General features: G+C 51.2%; 1 protein-coding gene across 1 annotated transcript in view; it reads left to right on the top strand.

Annotated features, from left to right (window-relative positions):
* LOC116947028 (putative oxidoreductase YteT) overlaps positions 1–13,045 on the top strand; it is a 338,553-nt gene extending 325,508 nt beyond the window's left edge. Inside the window, exons 13-15 of the mRNA XM_032962395.2 lie at positions 8,153–8,314; positions 9,758–9,864; positions 11,751–13,045. Coding sequence (XP_032818286.2) covers positions 8,153–8,314; positions 9,758–9,864; positions 11,751–11,889 — 408 coding nt within the window. The 3' untranslated portion in view covers positions 11,890–13,045. The remainder of the gene's footprint in view (positions 1–8,152; positions 8,315–9,757; positions 9,865–11,750) is intronic.
* The last annotated feature ends 676 nt before the right edge of the window (positions 13,046–13,721 follow it).

Below are 13,721 nucleotides of genomic sequence, written 5' to 3'. Positions count from 1 at the left end.
GATGCGGTAGCCATCTGTGTTCGATGGCTGAGCCAAGATCCGCTGCTGCGAGGATGACCGGAGTTTGCGTGATGGCTTCTGCTCTTGACTTGGGGTTAGCTGTGGCCGGGAGTTGAACTTGGGTCGCCGGGTTGATTAGTGCAGCGCCCAGAGACTGCCGCGTCATCGTGGATGAATGACCTTTGGCGGCTCCAGCCACCGGTGGAAATTCCACATCCCAAATCCAGCTTTAGGCTTCCGTGACGAAGAAGCCGGGTTCTCAAGCGTGGGGATGTTTACGATCTCAGTCTTCGGCGCAGTATTGAAGTTGGGTTTCCACACAATTTGACGGGTTTCCATGCAATTTGGCTGATTGCGGCTTTGAGATTTTTGACATTTTGGTTCGATTGACGCGCGACCCACGCTTGATTTCGGCCAGGCATGTCCCGGTCAGTGTCCTGGGAAATATTTCTGCAGCTGGTAGCTGGTACAACACCCGCATCCAGTATACAGTACCTCTCGCTGTGGCTTTCACGTTCCTGAAATAGTCGATCGGCGATCCGGAAAAACGCTCCTCTCCTGAGCGTGGCACAGCATGCGGCTCTGTGGATAAAATTCCCTTTTGAAGTGGCTTTAGAAGGAGGCGGTGCACGGTGATTCATTGCACGTTGCGGAGCCTCGAATTGAAATGTATTCATCTCATGACTTGACAGTGACCGTACAATTGGTAAAAAAACGATGGATTATTTTTTTTTTTACTGTGAGGACATTGTTACAAGACGTTACGGCATACTTCTATGAAAGCGTATTGGTCAGATGTAAACATATCTCTGCTTAAATGAGCACGAGGGCAGTGGCAGTGACGGTGGTGGAAATTCCGCGTTCCCATGACGAAGACCAGTCCAACCACAGAACAACCATTCTCAGTCTTCCACAGAGTGGCATTCATTTGGCAAGTTGAATCACTGATCGGCAAATAGGCCTGTAAATGTCTTAAGACAACCATCTGCATGGCCAAAGTTAGTGAGCCTAAATATCTTTGTGCAAAGTTAAAGCAGGTTTTCTTATGGGAGAACTTTTGCCCCCTTCCCATAGCAATGTGGAATTTCCACAGTCTGCTCAGGGTCACCAATGAATACGAGCCCTACCCCAGTACTTGACTGAGCAGGATGGGATGCTTTGACCGTTGACTGTAGATTCAGAGGCCAGGCAGGACTGCGGTCGGGTTTAGGCTCGACCGCTGGCTCACGTGGCCGATGGTCAGCGCAGCTCTCACCAATGCGCTTTCAGGGGTTAGTACCCGCGTGTTGTTCGGCACGATGTGCGACGTTTCGTTGCACGTGCCGGGCACTTCTTTAGGAACCGGCGTGTTCATTTTGAACAGACTCCTGAGCCGTGTACCGTTCCGCGTGGAGATTGTTTTCCCCCTCTTCTGCACGGCTTTCCTCCGGGTTCTCCAGTTTGATTCCGTAGCGAAAACAAAAAAACTCCCCCACACAAATGCAACTTGCATTTACCAAAACATCCCAGTGCTGAAAAATGCCACTGCAGATCGCTCGATTGAGATCAAACTCACAGCAGCAGCATCAGCAACATGCCCCCTATAAATGCTTTGATAGTAGCATTGTCTTTGTACTGTTCGCCTTTGGGCATTCTCTGGTCTGACACTGGAAGTGGGGACACTGGTAGTGAGACTAGGCCCGAAAGAAGGCTGTCGCTGGTGTCGGCCAATCAGTTTCAAAGACAATGTGTACATTATCAGACAATGCGTACACGTTGCGAACTACCCAGCGTGGTACACGTTGTGAACTACCGCGCGTGATACACGTTGTGAACTACCGCGCGTGGTACACGTTGTGAACTACCCAGCGTGATACACGTTGCGAACTACCCAGCGTGGTACACGTTGTGAACTACCGCGCGTGGTACACGTTGTGAACTACCCAGCGTCGTACACGTTGTGAACTACCGCGCGTGGTACACGTTGAAACGGGGTCATTTATTTTGTTTTTGCAAGCGACGGTTTCGTGACTGCCGTTTCCCGGTGTCGGCTGACATCTGCTGTTCTCAAGTGGTAGCTCACCATGTCCGCTAGGATTTGCGATTATTTTATTTTACACACCGACTATGATCCGCTTAATTTCAATTCACCCGTCCTTTACTAAACCGTGTTAGAGAGCCGTAGCAGCTTCACAGTCTCGTTTGCAAGAGACCTCGGTGGCCCTGTTGATCGAGCAACGCAATTAGCGAGTGCACCAATGACGTCTTCTTCACGCGCCCGGCTCTCCACAAAAGCAGCTCAGAGTATTTATTTCACAAGCCGCACGACCTTCTTCTGGGAGCTGCAGCATGTCAGCATTCCGAACGTCAGTTTAACACGTTCGGCTTTTCGCGACCAATATCATCCATAATACAGATTTCTTTTTTTGGGGTTAGATCGTGCAAATACATAAATGTGTCGTTCAACCCGCCACCACCCGACACAGCCAATTAGTAAGGTTTGTCACGTAAACAGAACGTGCCAATTCGTGACGAGTACAGCACTCCGGTGTGTTGGAGAGCAAATGCACAACGTATTTATTTCACAACGCGCGCAGCATCGCACCCTGGGCAGCACGGGCACGTCACTGCCATGGGACGAAACCTTCTTTATAAATCGGGGCCGTCTTCTTAGTCACGGCACTTTCAAAATCATCATTCGCGTCTTTGTGAAAAATGTAAAGACAGTAACTCAGCAATGTCTCTCCCACATCCAAAGTAAAGGCATTTCTTATTTACAGAAACCATCAGCCGCACGACACTCTGGGAGTGCGTTATCTCAGCAGCATCGATTCAAGACCAGGACAACCCTGGACCGGTTTCGACATGCAGTGTCTCGACACCAGTCGGGTTTGCTTGCATCAATGCCGTGGAACTGCACAGCTGTCAACCCATACGGCTCACTCCGTATTCTTGTGCAGGGAAATTGAGTTTTCAGGTCCATACGGTGAACAGCCGTTTCAATATGGGCACAAAAAAAATTGGATTTCTTTGTATTTCTCCCTTGTGATGGGACTTTGTCGGATGAAAGTTGATATTTATAAGGGCACACGGGGTGACCAATAAGGTATGAATTGGTCTGTAATAAGGTAGGGCACTGATAAGGGTTTGACAGGTATGTAACTGCCCATCCTATAGGCGAGGTCTCCGACCCTTTCTGACACTGCAAGCCGAAACCGGTCTAGACCTTTTGCTCGTCTTGAATCAATGCTGCTGAGCTTCCGCACTCCCAGAAGGCCGTGTAAGAAATACTTTCACTGTAATATTTAGTTTTTTTACGTGTAGATGGCTGATTAGGGACATTGATTGTTTATTTTCTTACTTATAGTCTCCACCACGAGACAAATTGTTATTTGGGGTTGTTTAGTGATCATTATTAATCGTGGGGGGTGGGTGGAGCGATAGTGGATTGGTTAGTGCACTGTGCTGTGAGCGTGGCTGTCCGAGTTTGCTTCTCAGCTACGGCTAACATCAGTGGCGAGTTAATATCAGAACCACCGTTCATGCCCCGTCCCCTCACCAACTCGCACTGACCACAGTGGTGAAGTATGGTTAAGCAACCCCCATGACTGACGGAGTGTGAGAGAGGCGTTTATCGACCAAGCTCTGTAAGTTGTCAGTGTCCGTGATTGTTTTAACGTAACTTTCTGGAAGAAATTACGGCGTTCACACGTGTGCTACGGTATGCAAACCCTTACTCTTGTCGAGATACATCGTGAAACAGCGATTGTTGTTGTTGAAATGTATTGCCAATTCAGACGTGACACCGATGACCTAATTATTCGGGAGCGCGCCCCCATCTCGTCAGACCTCGCAGGCTCAGCGGACGCTGAGCCTGGATAGTCCGCGGATGGGCGACCACCAAAGCGAATGAGAGGGGAGCAGTGGGCGACATGGGCACCAGAGGGCGGTGCAGAATACAAATCCATTGGCCATCTTCCTCCTGCTCGCCCCGCACCTTCACCACCCCCGCGCACTGACCAACACTGACCAGCGCGGTGAAGTATGGTCCAATGACCTTCGCTGCCAGCACGGCGCGCGACGCCCTTATCCAGCAATGATCCTGCACGCGTGCCCAATGATCCTGCACGCGTGCACAATGATTCTGCACGCGTGCACAATGATCCTGCACGCGTGCACGATGAACCTACACGCGTGCACGATGAACCTGCACGCGTGCACAATGAACCTGCACGCGTGCACGATGAACCTGCACACGTGCACAATGAACCTGCACGTGTGCACAATGAACCTACACGCGTGCACGATGAACCTACACGCGTGCACGATGATCCTGCACGCGTGCACGATGAACCTGCACGCGTGCACGATGAACCTGCACGCGTGCACAATGATCCTGCACGCGTGCACAATGATCCTGCACGCGTGCACAATGATCCTGCACGCGTGCACGATGAACCTACACGCGTGCACAATGAACCTGCACGCGTGCACAATGATCCTGCACGCGTGCACAATGATCCTACACGCGTGCACAATGAACCTGCACGCGTGCACAATGATCCTGCACACGAAATGGCACGCTGTTGGTAACAATTGACGACCAATTGTGTTGCATCTCCAATTTCTAGCACTGAAGGCCTGTGACGAGGTGAGTGATGCTCTGCTGGAGCCCGCCAGGGCATCTTAGCAAGTCAGGCAGTAACCTCGCGTCTCCATCAGGGTCTCATGATTCTTGTTCGTGAACACTTAACTCCTTCCCATTCCGATGACGCGCGTGTACGCAGTCAGTTCTTCCATTCCGTTCCGATGATGTACGTGTACTACGTGTGTATGCACGTGTACGTCATCGGAACGGAATCGGAAGTAAAAGGCCACGCGGGAGGGCGCGTGGCACAGTTTGGCATCAGCTATCTTAGAGTGCGGTCGTGTCGCTACAGTTCTCTGCGGCGAGTAGCAATGCCTTTAAATACAACGGCGCTGCTACGCCTCTCTAAATAAAATTAAAGCCGAGCCGCTCGCGCGTTCTGAGATTCAGCAGTGAACGGGACCCCACCCTGCAACTTGCAGGCGTCTCGCAACGGCAAAGGGTTAAGCGGTGTTCCCTCTGCGCTGCTGCTGATGCTGCTGCGGGTGATCCACTGCGTGCCAAGTTGTCTACCTTGCAGCGGCCATGATTTTTAGCTCTCAGCGCTGGAAGAGATCCCAATTACTGAAGTGAAAAACAACATTACATGAGAGGCAACGAGGCTGAAACCGTAAACTCGCCGCGGTGCACTCGAACACCTCTTTCAATCACGGGCGGCTGAAATTGCGAATTCGAGCCCCTCGTTCTCAAATTTGTCGACCCGGCGCTCTGAAGCCAACCGACTCATAGCCGCACGGCCGCCACTGCGCGGCAAAGTCATCGACAATTGGTGAACAACAACAGCCGCCGCTATTCACCACCAAGTGGCGGTGACGTCACCACGGCGCCTGTGCCAGGCCAGGTGCACTTTGAGGCCGCGTGAAGTGTCGAAGGCTCGCTGACCGGAGGTCACGGGACAGACCCAGGTGCCATGGGTTTACTGACTGAGATGTCTGGCAGACGTATCAGCTGATGCCCCCTACTCTGCCAAATTGCTGAATTTTAGCTGCCCGGCGTTCCGCTCGTTGTTGTGAGCGTTGTTGTGAGCATCGCTCCCCTGTCCTCCGTTGTTGCTGGAGGGCGACTGCCTCTTACTGCCAGTAACAGCGTCCTTCACGAGCCTCCTCCACAGAGGCAGATCTTGACACCGCTAGTACCATTCAATGCCAATGACATTGACATTCAGTGTACACCCTCTGTAGCACCTGCAGAGTATTGTGGAATGCTGTATACACAATATATGTTTCACATTAATGTGTCCATTCATCCAGGTCCCATCAGATATTAGAAGATAAGCAGGGTTGGGGCTGGATAGCGCTTGTATGGGAGACCACCGGATGTTGCGACGGTAGAGACCAATGACAGAATGGCAGCCAAAAGGGTGGAATTTCTACTGAGATCCGACGTTCACCGTGGAGATGGAGCGATGGCATCAGCTCGTGCGCAGGAGATGGTTTGATAGATTGTTGCATTGCAGGACAGTGCAGGCGTTAGGTGGATTACGAGAGATGCTGACGGCTTGCGCAGGCTTTCATCCAGCAGTGGCTTGATCGGGGCTGACGATGCTGACGAGTGGATTTGTTTGCCTTGCAGAGGAAACGCACTGATCAAGTTCAAGTGCACCCCCTCCCCAGTGCAGACAAACACGGGGGGAGGGGGGGGCACTGCGTGCCTGGGTTCAAAGGCAGGAAGCAGCCTGGAGGTGCAGGGATTTGATGGTCTCAGCTCGGACTGCACACAAATAAGTAATATTAAAAACAAACTTTTTTTTAAAACACGCTTTAATGAAATGTACCGTACTAGTAATGGAAGAACTCCACGACTCCAGGAAGTGGCCCCGACGCTTGCCATAACGTAAGAGGACCGTGGTGATTTACAGCCAACGTAAGTTGAGCGTGGACAATTAGACCAAGCCGAAACATAACATATAAAAGATGTTTTAAAATATACTGTATGTTTTTTCTATGATAGAATATAGTATTGTCATCAGTATGACATAAGTATACCAAGTTTGCAGTCGAGACCACATTGGGAAGTGGGTTACAATTGAGTTACAAGATTTGAGGATACAACAACAGAGTGAGTGAAATAAAAGTGTGTAATAAACATCATCACATTCAATTTGGTTCGTTCACTTAATTTGGCAATCGGTTTGACAGTTTCGCGAGAGACATTCCTCCCACGTGCGAGGCGAGTGAAAGTGATGCCCCCCACTGTGTGTGGACCAGAGGGGAGCGGTGGTGCAGCGGTTAGCGCTACGCTGCGCTACGAACCCGGCGACCCGAGTTCGATTCCCGCTCGCGGCCCACACCAGTGACGATTACTGGAACCCGTCCTGGGCCTCCCCTCGGTCGACTCAGCCTCAAACGAGTACCTGGTGCGGTGTGTAAACATCGCCACTAGAGAGACAAAGGCGGCCGGGTGTGGTGCTGGCCACCCACCCCCTCGTGTACCATTCCGGCCTTCATAGGTGCTCGCTAACAGCACTTGCCCCAACAGTCTGTTAAGGCTATACGGGGGATCTGTGTTTGTTTTTGTGGACCAGACGTGACCTGAAGGGATCTAAGAGGTAGCTCTATGATCTCCACTTCCTCCGTCGAGATCAAAACAGAGGAAGATGGCCACAAACATACCATCTCTGACGGACTATAAACTGTAAACTAGTTTTATTTTAACAGGTAAGGTCCGCTGAGCTATAGAGCAGAAGCCACCTGGCTATCACAGACGATAGCTCAACGAAAGTGGGTTATCACGTGGAAATTGACTGCAGCCAAATACTCTAAAACGCGTGGTGATGTTCATTCTAAATGTGGAGAGAAACCCTGGAGGACCCGGAGAAAAATCCACGCCACCACGGGGAGAGAGACACCGAAAACTCCAAATATACAATCGGCGTCAGGGTCTGCATCGAACCCACGACCTCCTGTATACTAGGCGAGGTAGCTAACATCTCGCCACGGAGATAGTGAGACAAGCAAACTCCAAATATACAGCAGGCGTCAGGGCCACATGACCTCCTGTGTAGCAGGCGAGGTAGCTAACATCTCGCCACGGAGATAGTGAGACAAGCAAACTCCGAATATACAGCAGGCGTCAGGGTCACACGACCTCCTGTGTAGCAGGCGAGGTAGCTAACATCTCACCACGGAGATAGTGAGACAAGCAAACTCCGAATATACAGCAGGCGTCAGGGTCACACGAGCTCCTGTGTCGCAGGCGAGGTAGCTAACATCTCGCCACGGAGATAGTGAGACAAGCAAACTCCGAATATACAGCAGGCGTCAGGGTCACACGAGCTCCTGTGTAGCAGGCGAGGTAACTAACATCTCGCCACGGAGATAATGAGACAAGCAAACTCCGAATATACAGCAGGCATCAGGGTCACACGACCTCCTGTGTAGCAGGCGAGGTAGCTAACATCTCGCCACGGAGATAGTGAGACAAGCAATCTCCGAATATACAGCAGGCGTCAGGGTCACACGACCTCCTGTGTAGCAGGCGAGGTAGCTAACATCTCGCCACCGCTGCGCTGTCTCCGCGTCTCAGGGGGAGCTGCACTGCGAGGGCGAGGGCCCCGTGCGGGTCCACGACTTCCTCTCGGCGTCGTCCGCTCACCACCACGCGGCGAGCGTCGTCGCGACCACGAGGCTGTGCGGCCACGGCGGAGCCGACTTCTTCCTCGTCGACGCCTTCATCTCCGCCGTCGCCGTGAGCGCCGCACTCCTCCAGGGGCCGTGGGCACAGCCGCTTCAGGGAACTGCATCCCAGGGGGCTTCGGATTTTTCAGACGGCCCCCCAATAAAATTAAATATGTACCATTTATTTTGTGTGTATATATTTACACCAGGCAAGGCCCACTGAGCTATGTAGAGCTCTTTTTCAGAGGCGACCCGGCCACAAATGATAGTTTAACGAAGTGGCTTATCACGTGGACATTTATAGCAGCCAAATACTCTAAACACGTTTCTAAATAGAAGGGGTTTTTTTGGGGTTAGATCGCGTAAGTATATAAATGTGTCGTTAAAAAGTATTTTCTATTTATTTTAACAGTTCAGATAACTCGCGACTTAGTGCTGCGTGGAAGCGAATCTTCAAATAATACATTGTTTAAATGCATGCCTATACAGTCCACCAAACTTCAATAGGGATTAACGTTGTACGGCTATTTTAATACACACAGTGGGCAGGAAGAACAAGTACAAAGGGCTCGCATAATGCACATGCATAATGTACGTTGACTCAGTAATCAGTAACGTCGTACTCATTGTAAATGTTGTGGCTTGGCTCTCCAACACACCGGTGTGGCTGTACTAGTGACGAATTGGCCACGTTCTGTTTACGTGACAACCCTTACTAGTTGGCTGTGTCGGGTGGTGGCGGGTTTAACGACACATTTATATATTTACGCGATCTAACCCAAAAATAAAACCTCTGTTATGGATGATATTGGTCGCGAAAGCCTACTACGTGTTAAACCGACATGTTTCTAAATGTGGAGGGGAAAACCGGAGGACCCACAGAAAGATCCACACGACTACGGGGAGAGAGACGCACAAACTCCAAATACACATGTGTCGGGGTCAGGATTGAACCCACGACCTCCTGTATACCAGGCGAGGTAGTTAACATCTCGCCACCGTCGTGCCCCGTACAGTATATAACTCACAATAATAAAATGCAATGAGGGGGCCCCCCAAAAAATATAACAACCCCGAGCCCCCCCTCAAATCTACAGTGTGGCCTTAAGCATGGGCCCTGGTTCAGGAATGGAAAGGCGCCCCTCGCCTCTGTCCAACTCCCCCTCCCACCTCTCTCGTAGCCCCTGCTCATGGGGGCCCCAGTGCAGCTGCGGTGACGCATTAGCAAGACGGATTTTGACACTGGAGAGTTATAGCAAGGAGAGGCGGGGTGGCGGTGGGGGGGGAGGGGAACACGTGGAGCCAAAGTGGAACACGTGGAGCCAAAGTGGAACACGTCCGAGAGTCCCTCCACACAGAGACGACGGGGGCAATGAAATCGGTTCGCGGCGCAGGAGCGAGCTGCATCGGCGACGTCGTGAGACGGCGGGAGATGGCGACGGCTTTCGCGAGGATGAATCACGGCTGACGACGATAACGACGACGCTGACGATTGATGCCGTCTGCTTCACAGAAGAAGGAGCCGTCGCTCATCCTGACGGGGCCCGGGGAGACGCTGAGGAGCCACCTGCTGGTGTTTGCGGCGGAGCGAGCGCGGCGTGAAAACCGCGTCGTCGTCCTGTGAGGGCTCGCTCACCCACTCGACCGCTCGCCCGCTCACCCGCTCACCCGCTCACCCGCTCACCCGCTCGCTCGCCCGCTCGCTCACCCGCCCGCTCACCCGCTCGCCCGCTCGCTCACCCGCTCGCTCGACCACTCGCCCGCTCGACCGCCCGCTCCTCCCGTACCAGCGCCACTGACGGAGCCGTCTCCCTGGCACTCTATAAACTCCAAAAGTATTTTTATTTAACCAGGTAAGGCCCAAGAGCTGTTTTCCAGGAGCGACCTGGCCGTCACCAACGCTGGCTCAACGAAGTGGCTGACCGTCACGTGGACATTTTATCGTAGCCGAATACTCTTAAGCGCGTGATTGTCGATTCGTTAACGTCGAGGGAAATAAACCGGAGGACCACCCGGAGAAAAATACACGCGACCACGGGGAGAGACAAAGACATGGAAACTCCAAATATACAACGGGCGTACAGGGTCGCGATCGAACCGACGACATCCTGTACCCACCAGGCGAGGTAGTTAGAATCTTGCCACCGTGGTGCCTCCTCACCAGCGGCAGGCTCAACGCAGGTACGCAGCACGATCGTCGCTCCACTTCAGGGAGCTGTGGAGAATTTTTGATTGCGACGCTCGCAACTCTTCCGAGATCGTCGAGCGTCGGCTACGGGGCACGCGCGAGGTGGGGAATCTTGTCCTTACTGAGGGCCGAACAAGATGTTTAAACACCGGTGGCTAGGAGATGTTAACTACCTCGCCTGGTCTGCAGCAGGTCGTCGGTTCGATCCCGACCCTGACACCTGCTGTCGATTTGGAGTTTGCGGTGTCTCTCTCCCTGTGGTCTCGTGGATTTTTCTCCGCGTCCTCCGGTTTTTCCCTCCACATTTGTAAACATGCATTGAGAGTATTTGTGCTGCAATACATTATTTCCACATGGCTAAGCAGCTTCATTGGGCTATCATTTGTGAGTCAGGTCACTTCTGAAAGAGAGCCTTACAGCTCAATGGGCCTTACCTTGTAAAATAAAAAAATAGTTTTTTTTTATTACCCCCATATACAGCTCGCCCAACTCCATCACTGCCGTCACTGCAAGAGGCGCTTGCAGCGACAGCAGTGGCTGAGCGCCCGCACGTTACAAGTGCAGCATTGTTGCCAGAATTGGAAATATTCTTCTTCCTCCTCGTCTTTCCTTCTGCTTCTTCTTCCTTGATTTGAAGCTTTCGTGACTGCAGGAGTTACTCTTTGGTTATTTCGGTAAAGTCACGTGTGGAAAGAAAACAAATTAAATTATAGAGTACGACGTTTCAATTGCAACACAAGCAACCGTCATCAGGTAGAACTACATTTGAGAGAGAGACAAAACACAGACACGGAGACACACAGACAGAGAGAGTGTCTCTCTCTGTCTGTGTTGTCTCTCTCTGTCTGTCTGTGTGTCTATGTTGTGTGTCTCTCTCTGTGGTTCTGTGTTGTCTCTCTCTGCTTGTGTGTCTGTCTATGTGTCTATGTTGTGTGTCTCTCTCTGTGTGTCTGTGTTGTCTCTCTCTGCTTGTGTATCTTCTGTGTGTCTATGTTGTGTGTCTCTCTCTCTGTGTGTCTTGTTGTCTCTCTCTGCTTGTGTGTCTGTCTGTGTGTCTGTGTTGTCTCTCTCTCTCTGCTTGTGTGTCTGTCTGTGTGTCTCCGTCTCTGTGTTTTGTCTCTCTCTCAAATTTAGTTCTACCTGATGACGGTTGCTTGTGTTGAAATCGAAACGTCGTACTCCATCATTTAATTTATTTTCTTCCTACGTGAACTTTACCGAAAGAACCAAAGAGCAATTCTTCTTCCTCCTCCCTCCTCCTCCCTCCTCCTCCCTCCTCCCACTTCTTCTTCCCGTACGGCTACTCATGTCGATGCAGAGGCAACGACTACAATTTCACATCCAGGTGGTCAAGCCAGCAGATAACCGCGTCAGGAGCAGCGGCGGCGGGGAGTGTCACCGATGTGACGATGTCTCCTCCTTCGTATTTGTGGATCGGGCAAATGATCCCCTTCTAGTACCCAACTGGTGCAACTGAGACGCTATCAGCGATGGACGTACGTGGCTTGCGGGCCGTGTCGACGCGTTCGGCCTCGTGTGGTCGCGGCCCGTGTGGAGCGAGGTGGTTTGGTTGTACTCCCCAGCCAGCCCTGTGGCACGAAGTGAGGTCAATATACGGGGGCGATTCTCGTTTCTCTCGGCGAATCCTCGTAGAGCCAGCGGAGGACGTTTCCCGCATTCCCATGGTAAAGACCTGTCTGTTCATGGTGTCGATCGCTTTTGACTTTCCAAAGGAGATGTACTCCCGTATAGTGGCAGTGAAGATTTGAATCTTCACTGCCATTATCTTGCTTCTGAAAGTGCTTTACTGTGCATAGACAGGGTGGTCCAGATGCCTTGTGACCCCAAATTAATTGACCCATAACATTTTTTTGCCTTCGCATATTAATTTCTATATTTCTGTTTTAAATAAACCTTACTTTTAAAAACATTAAGTTTTATAGAATTGGATTGGGGGGGGGGGGAGGGTGTCACAATACATCTGGACCACGCTGTAGCTAATCACTTGGTGTTCGACCAGGGAGATGTTTTTGTTGTGGTGTTCAGAATCGATGGCTTCAGATCAAGTCCAAGTATCTATCTCCACGCTCAACCGAGTATGACATCTCCATTCGTGGCGGAAATGCCCACGTTCCCATGGCAGGGGGCGAGTCGTGTCCACTGAACATCCACCTTTCATCTCTCCCACAAGTGGTGCAGAGTGGACCCGCGACTGACCTTTGAATTGATGACCTTTGAATTGATGACCTTCCAGTCGTGGGGCCGGCAGCACCGGTCAATAACGTGGGAGCGCGCCCCTTGAATGTGCTTCTAGTACCAAATGATGTCGAGTCTTTAAAAAAACAAACAACGGGGGGATGCTTTGGGTTCAATCGGAAATAAAACTTGCAATAAATATGGGGGGGGGGGGGGGTGGAGATTTTCTTGACGGTTAATTTTGATGTAGCCTTGATTCTACTGCCGTTCAAAACGTGGTCGTCAGGAACATGCGACGCGTTCACTATTTTCACAGGGGAATCTGGGTGGTGGTGGTGGCGGTGTTAATATTGAGATTGTCATTCACGTTTGTACGGTTTGTCTTGGGGGTGGGGATAAAGGTGGTTGTGGAAATTGTTTAGAGTTGGGTGTGTTTTATTTTTTTTTAAATCAATGTACGCTACCCACAATTGCTATTGTTTGCGCTATTTTACTGACAACGGCAACACTTTATTTCTCACACGTCATCGAATCCCATTACATCTCTCAAGGAAATGTCGCAGGGAATTGATCACGTATGAGTATTATTATTGATATTATTTCCACGGTGGTAATTAATTTTCCCCGATTCATTCGCTTCTGGATGATGGCTTCTCACGATCATGCCATCGCATCATCCATCTCGCTTCCGCACGTCAGCTGTGTCCTGGTCGCTCCATCTCCACGGTGGTTAACCTCTTCAGCTGTGTTCCCTCAAAGCAACAATCATTATTATTATTGCAACTTGGCCGCGACCCTCACCATGACAAGCGGATTGAGCAACGAGCGAACGAACGATTATTTCAAGCTGTAACGCACCACCACAGCATTTGCTCACGCTTGAGAGAGAGAGAACGACTCGGGAAGAATGAGGAAGCAGGCGGGGAGAGAGGCAGCCACGCGGTCAGCCGATGCCCAAGCTCTGCTGCCCTCGACATATGAAAGTGTTATTCATGAGCCCATATAACGTGGGAGGAAACTGGAGCAACCACCCGGAGGAAACCCACGCATGCAAGGGGGCAACACTGTATCCCATACAGACGGAACAGGCCAA

This window comes from Petromyzon marinus, chromosome 28 (assembly GCF_048934315.1).
Source record: "Petromyzon marinus isolate PM22_M1 ecotype Great Lakes invasive population chromosome 28, UKy_Petmar_22M1.pri1.0, whole genome shotgun sequence".
Lineage (NCBI taxonomy): Eukaryota > Metazoa > Chordata > Hyperoartia > Petromyzontiformes > Petromyzontidae > Petromyzon > Petromyzon marinus.
The sequence above is the reverse complement of the archived record's forward strand: the minus strand, read 5'-3'. Positions and strand labels throughout refer to the sequence as shown.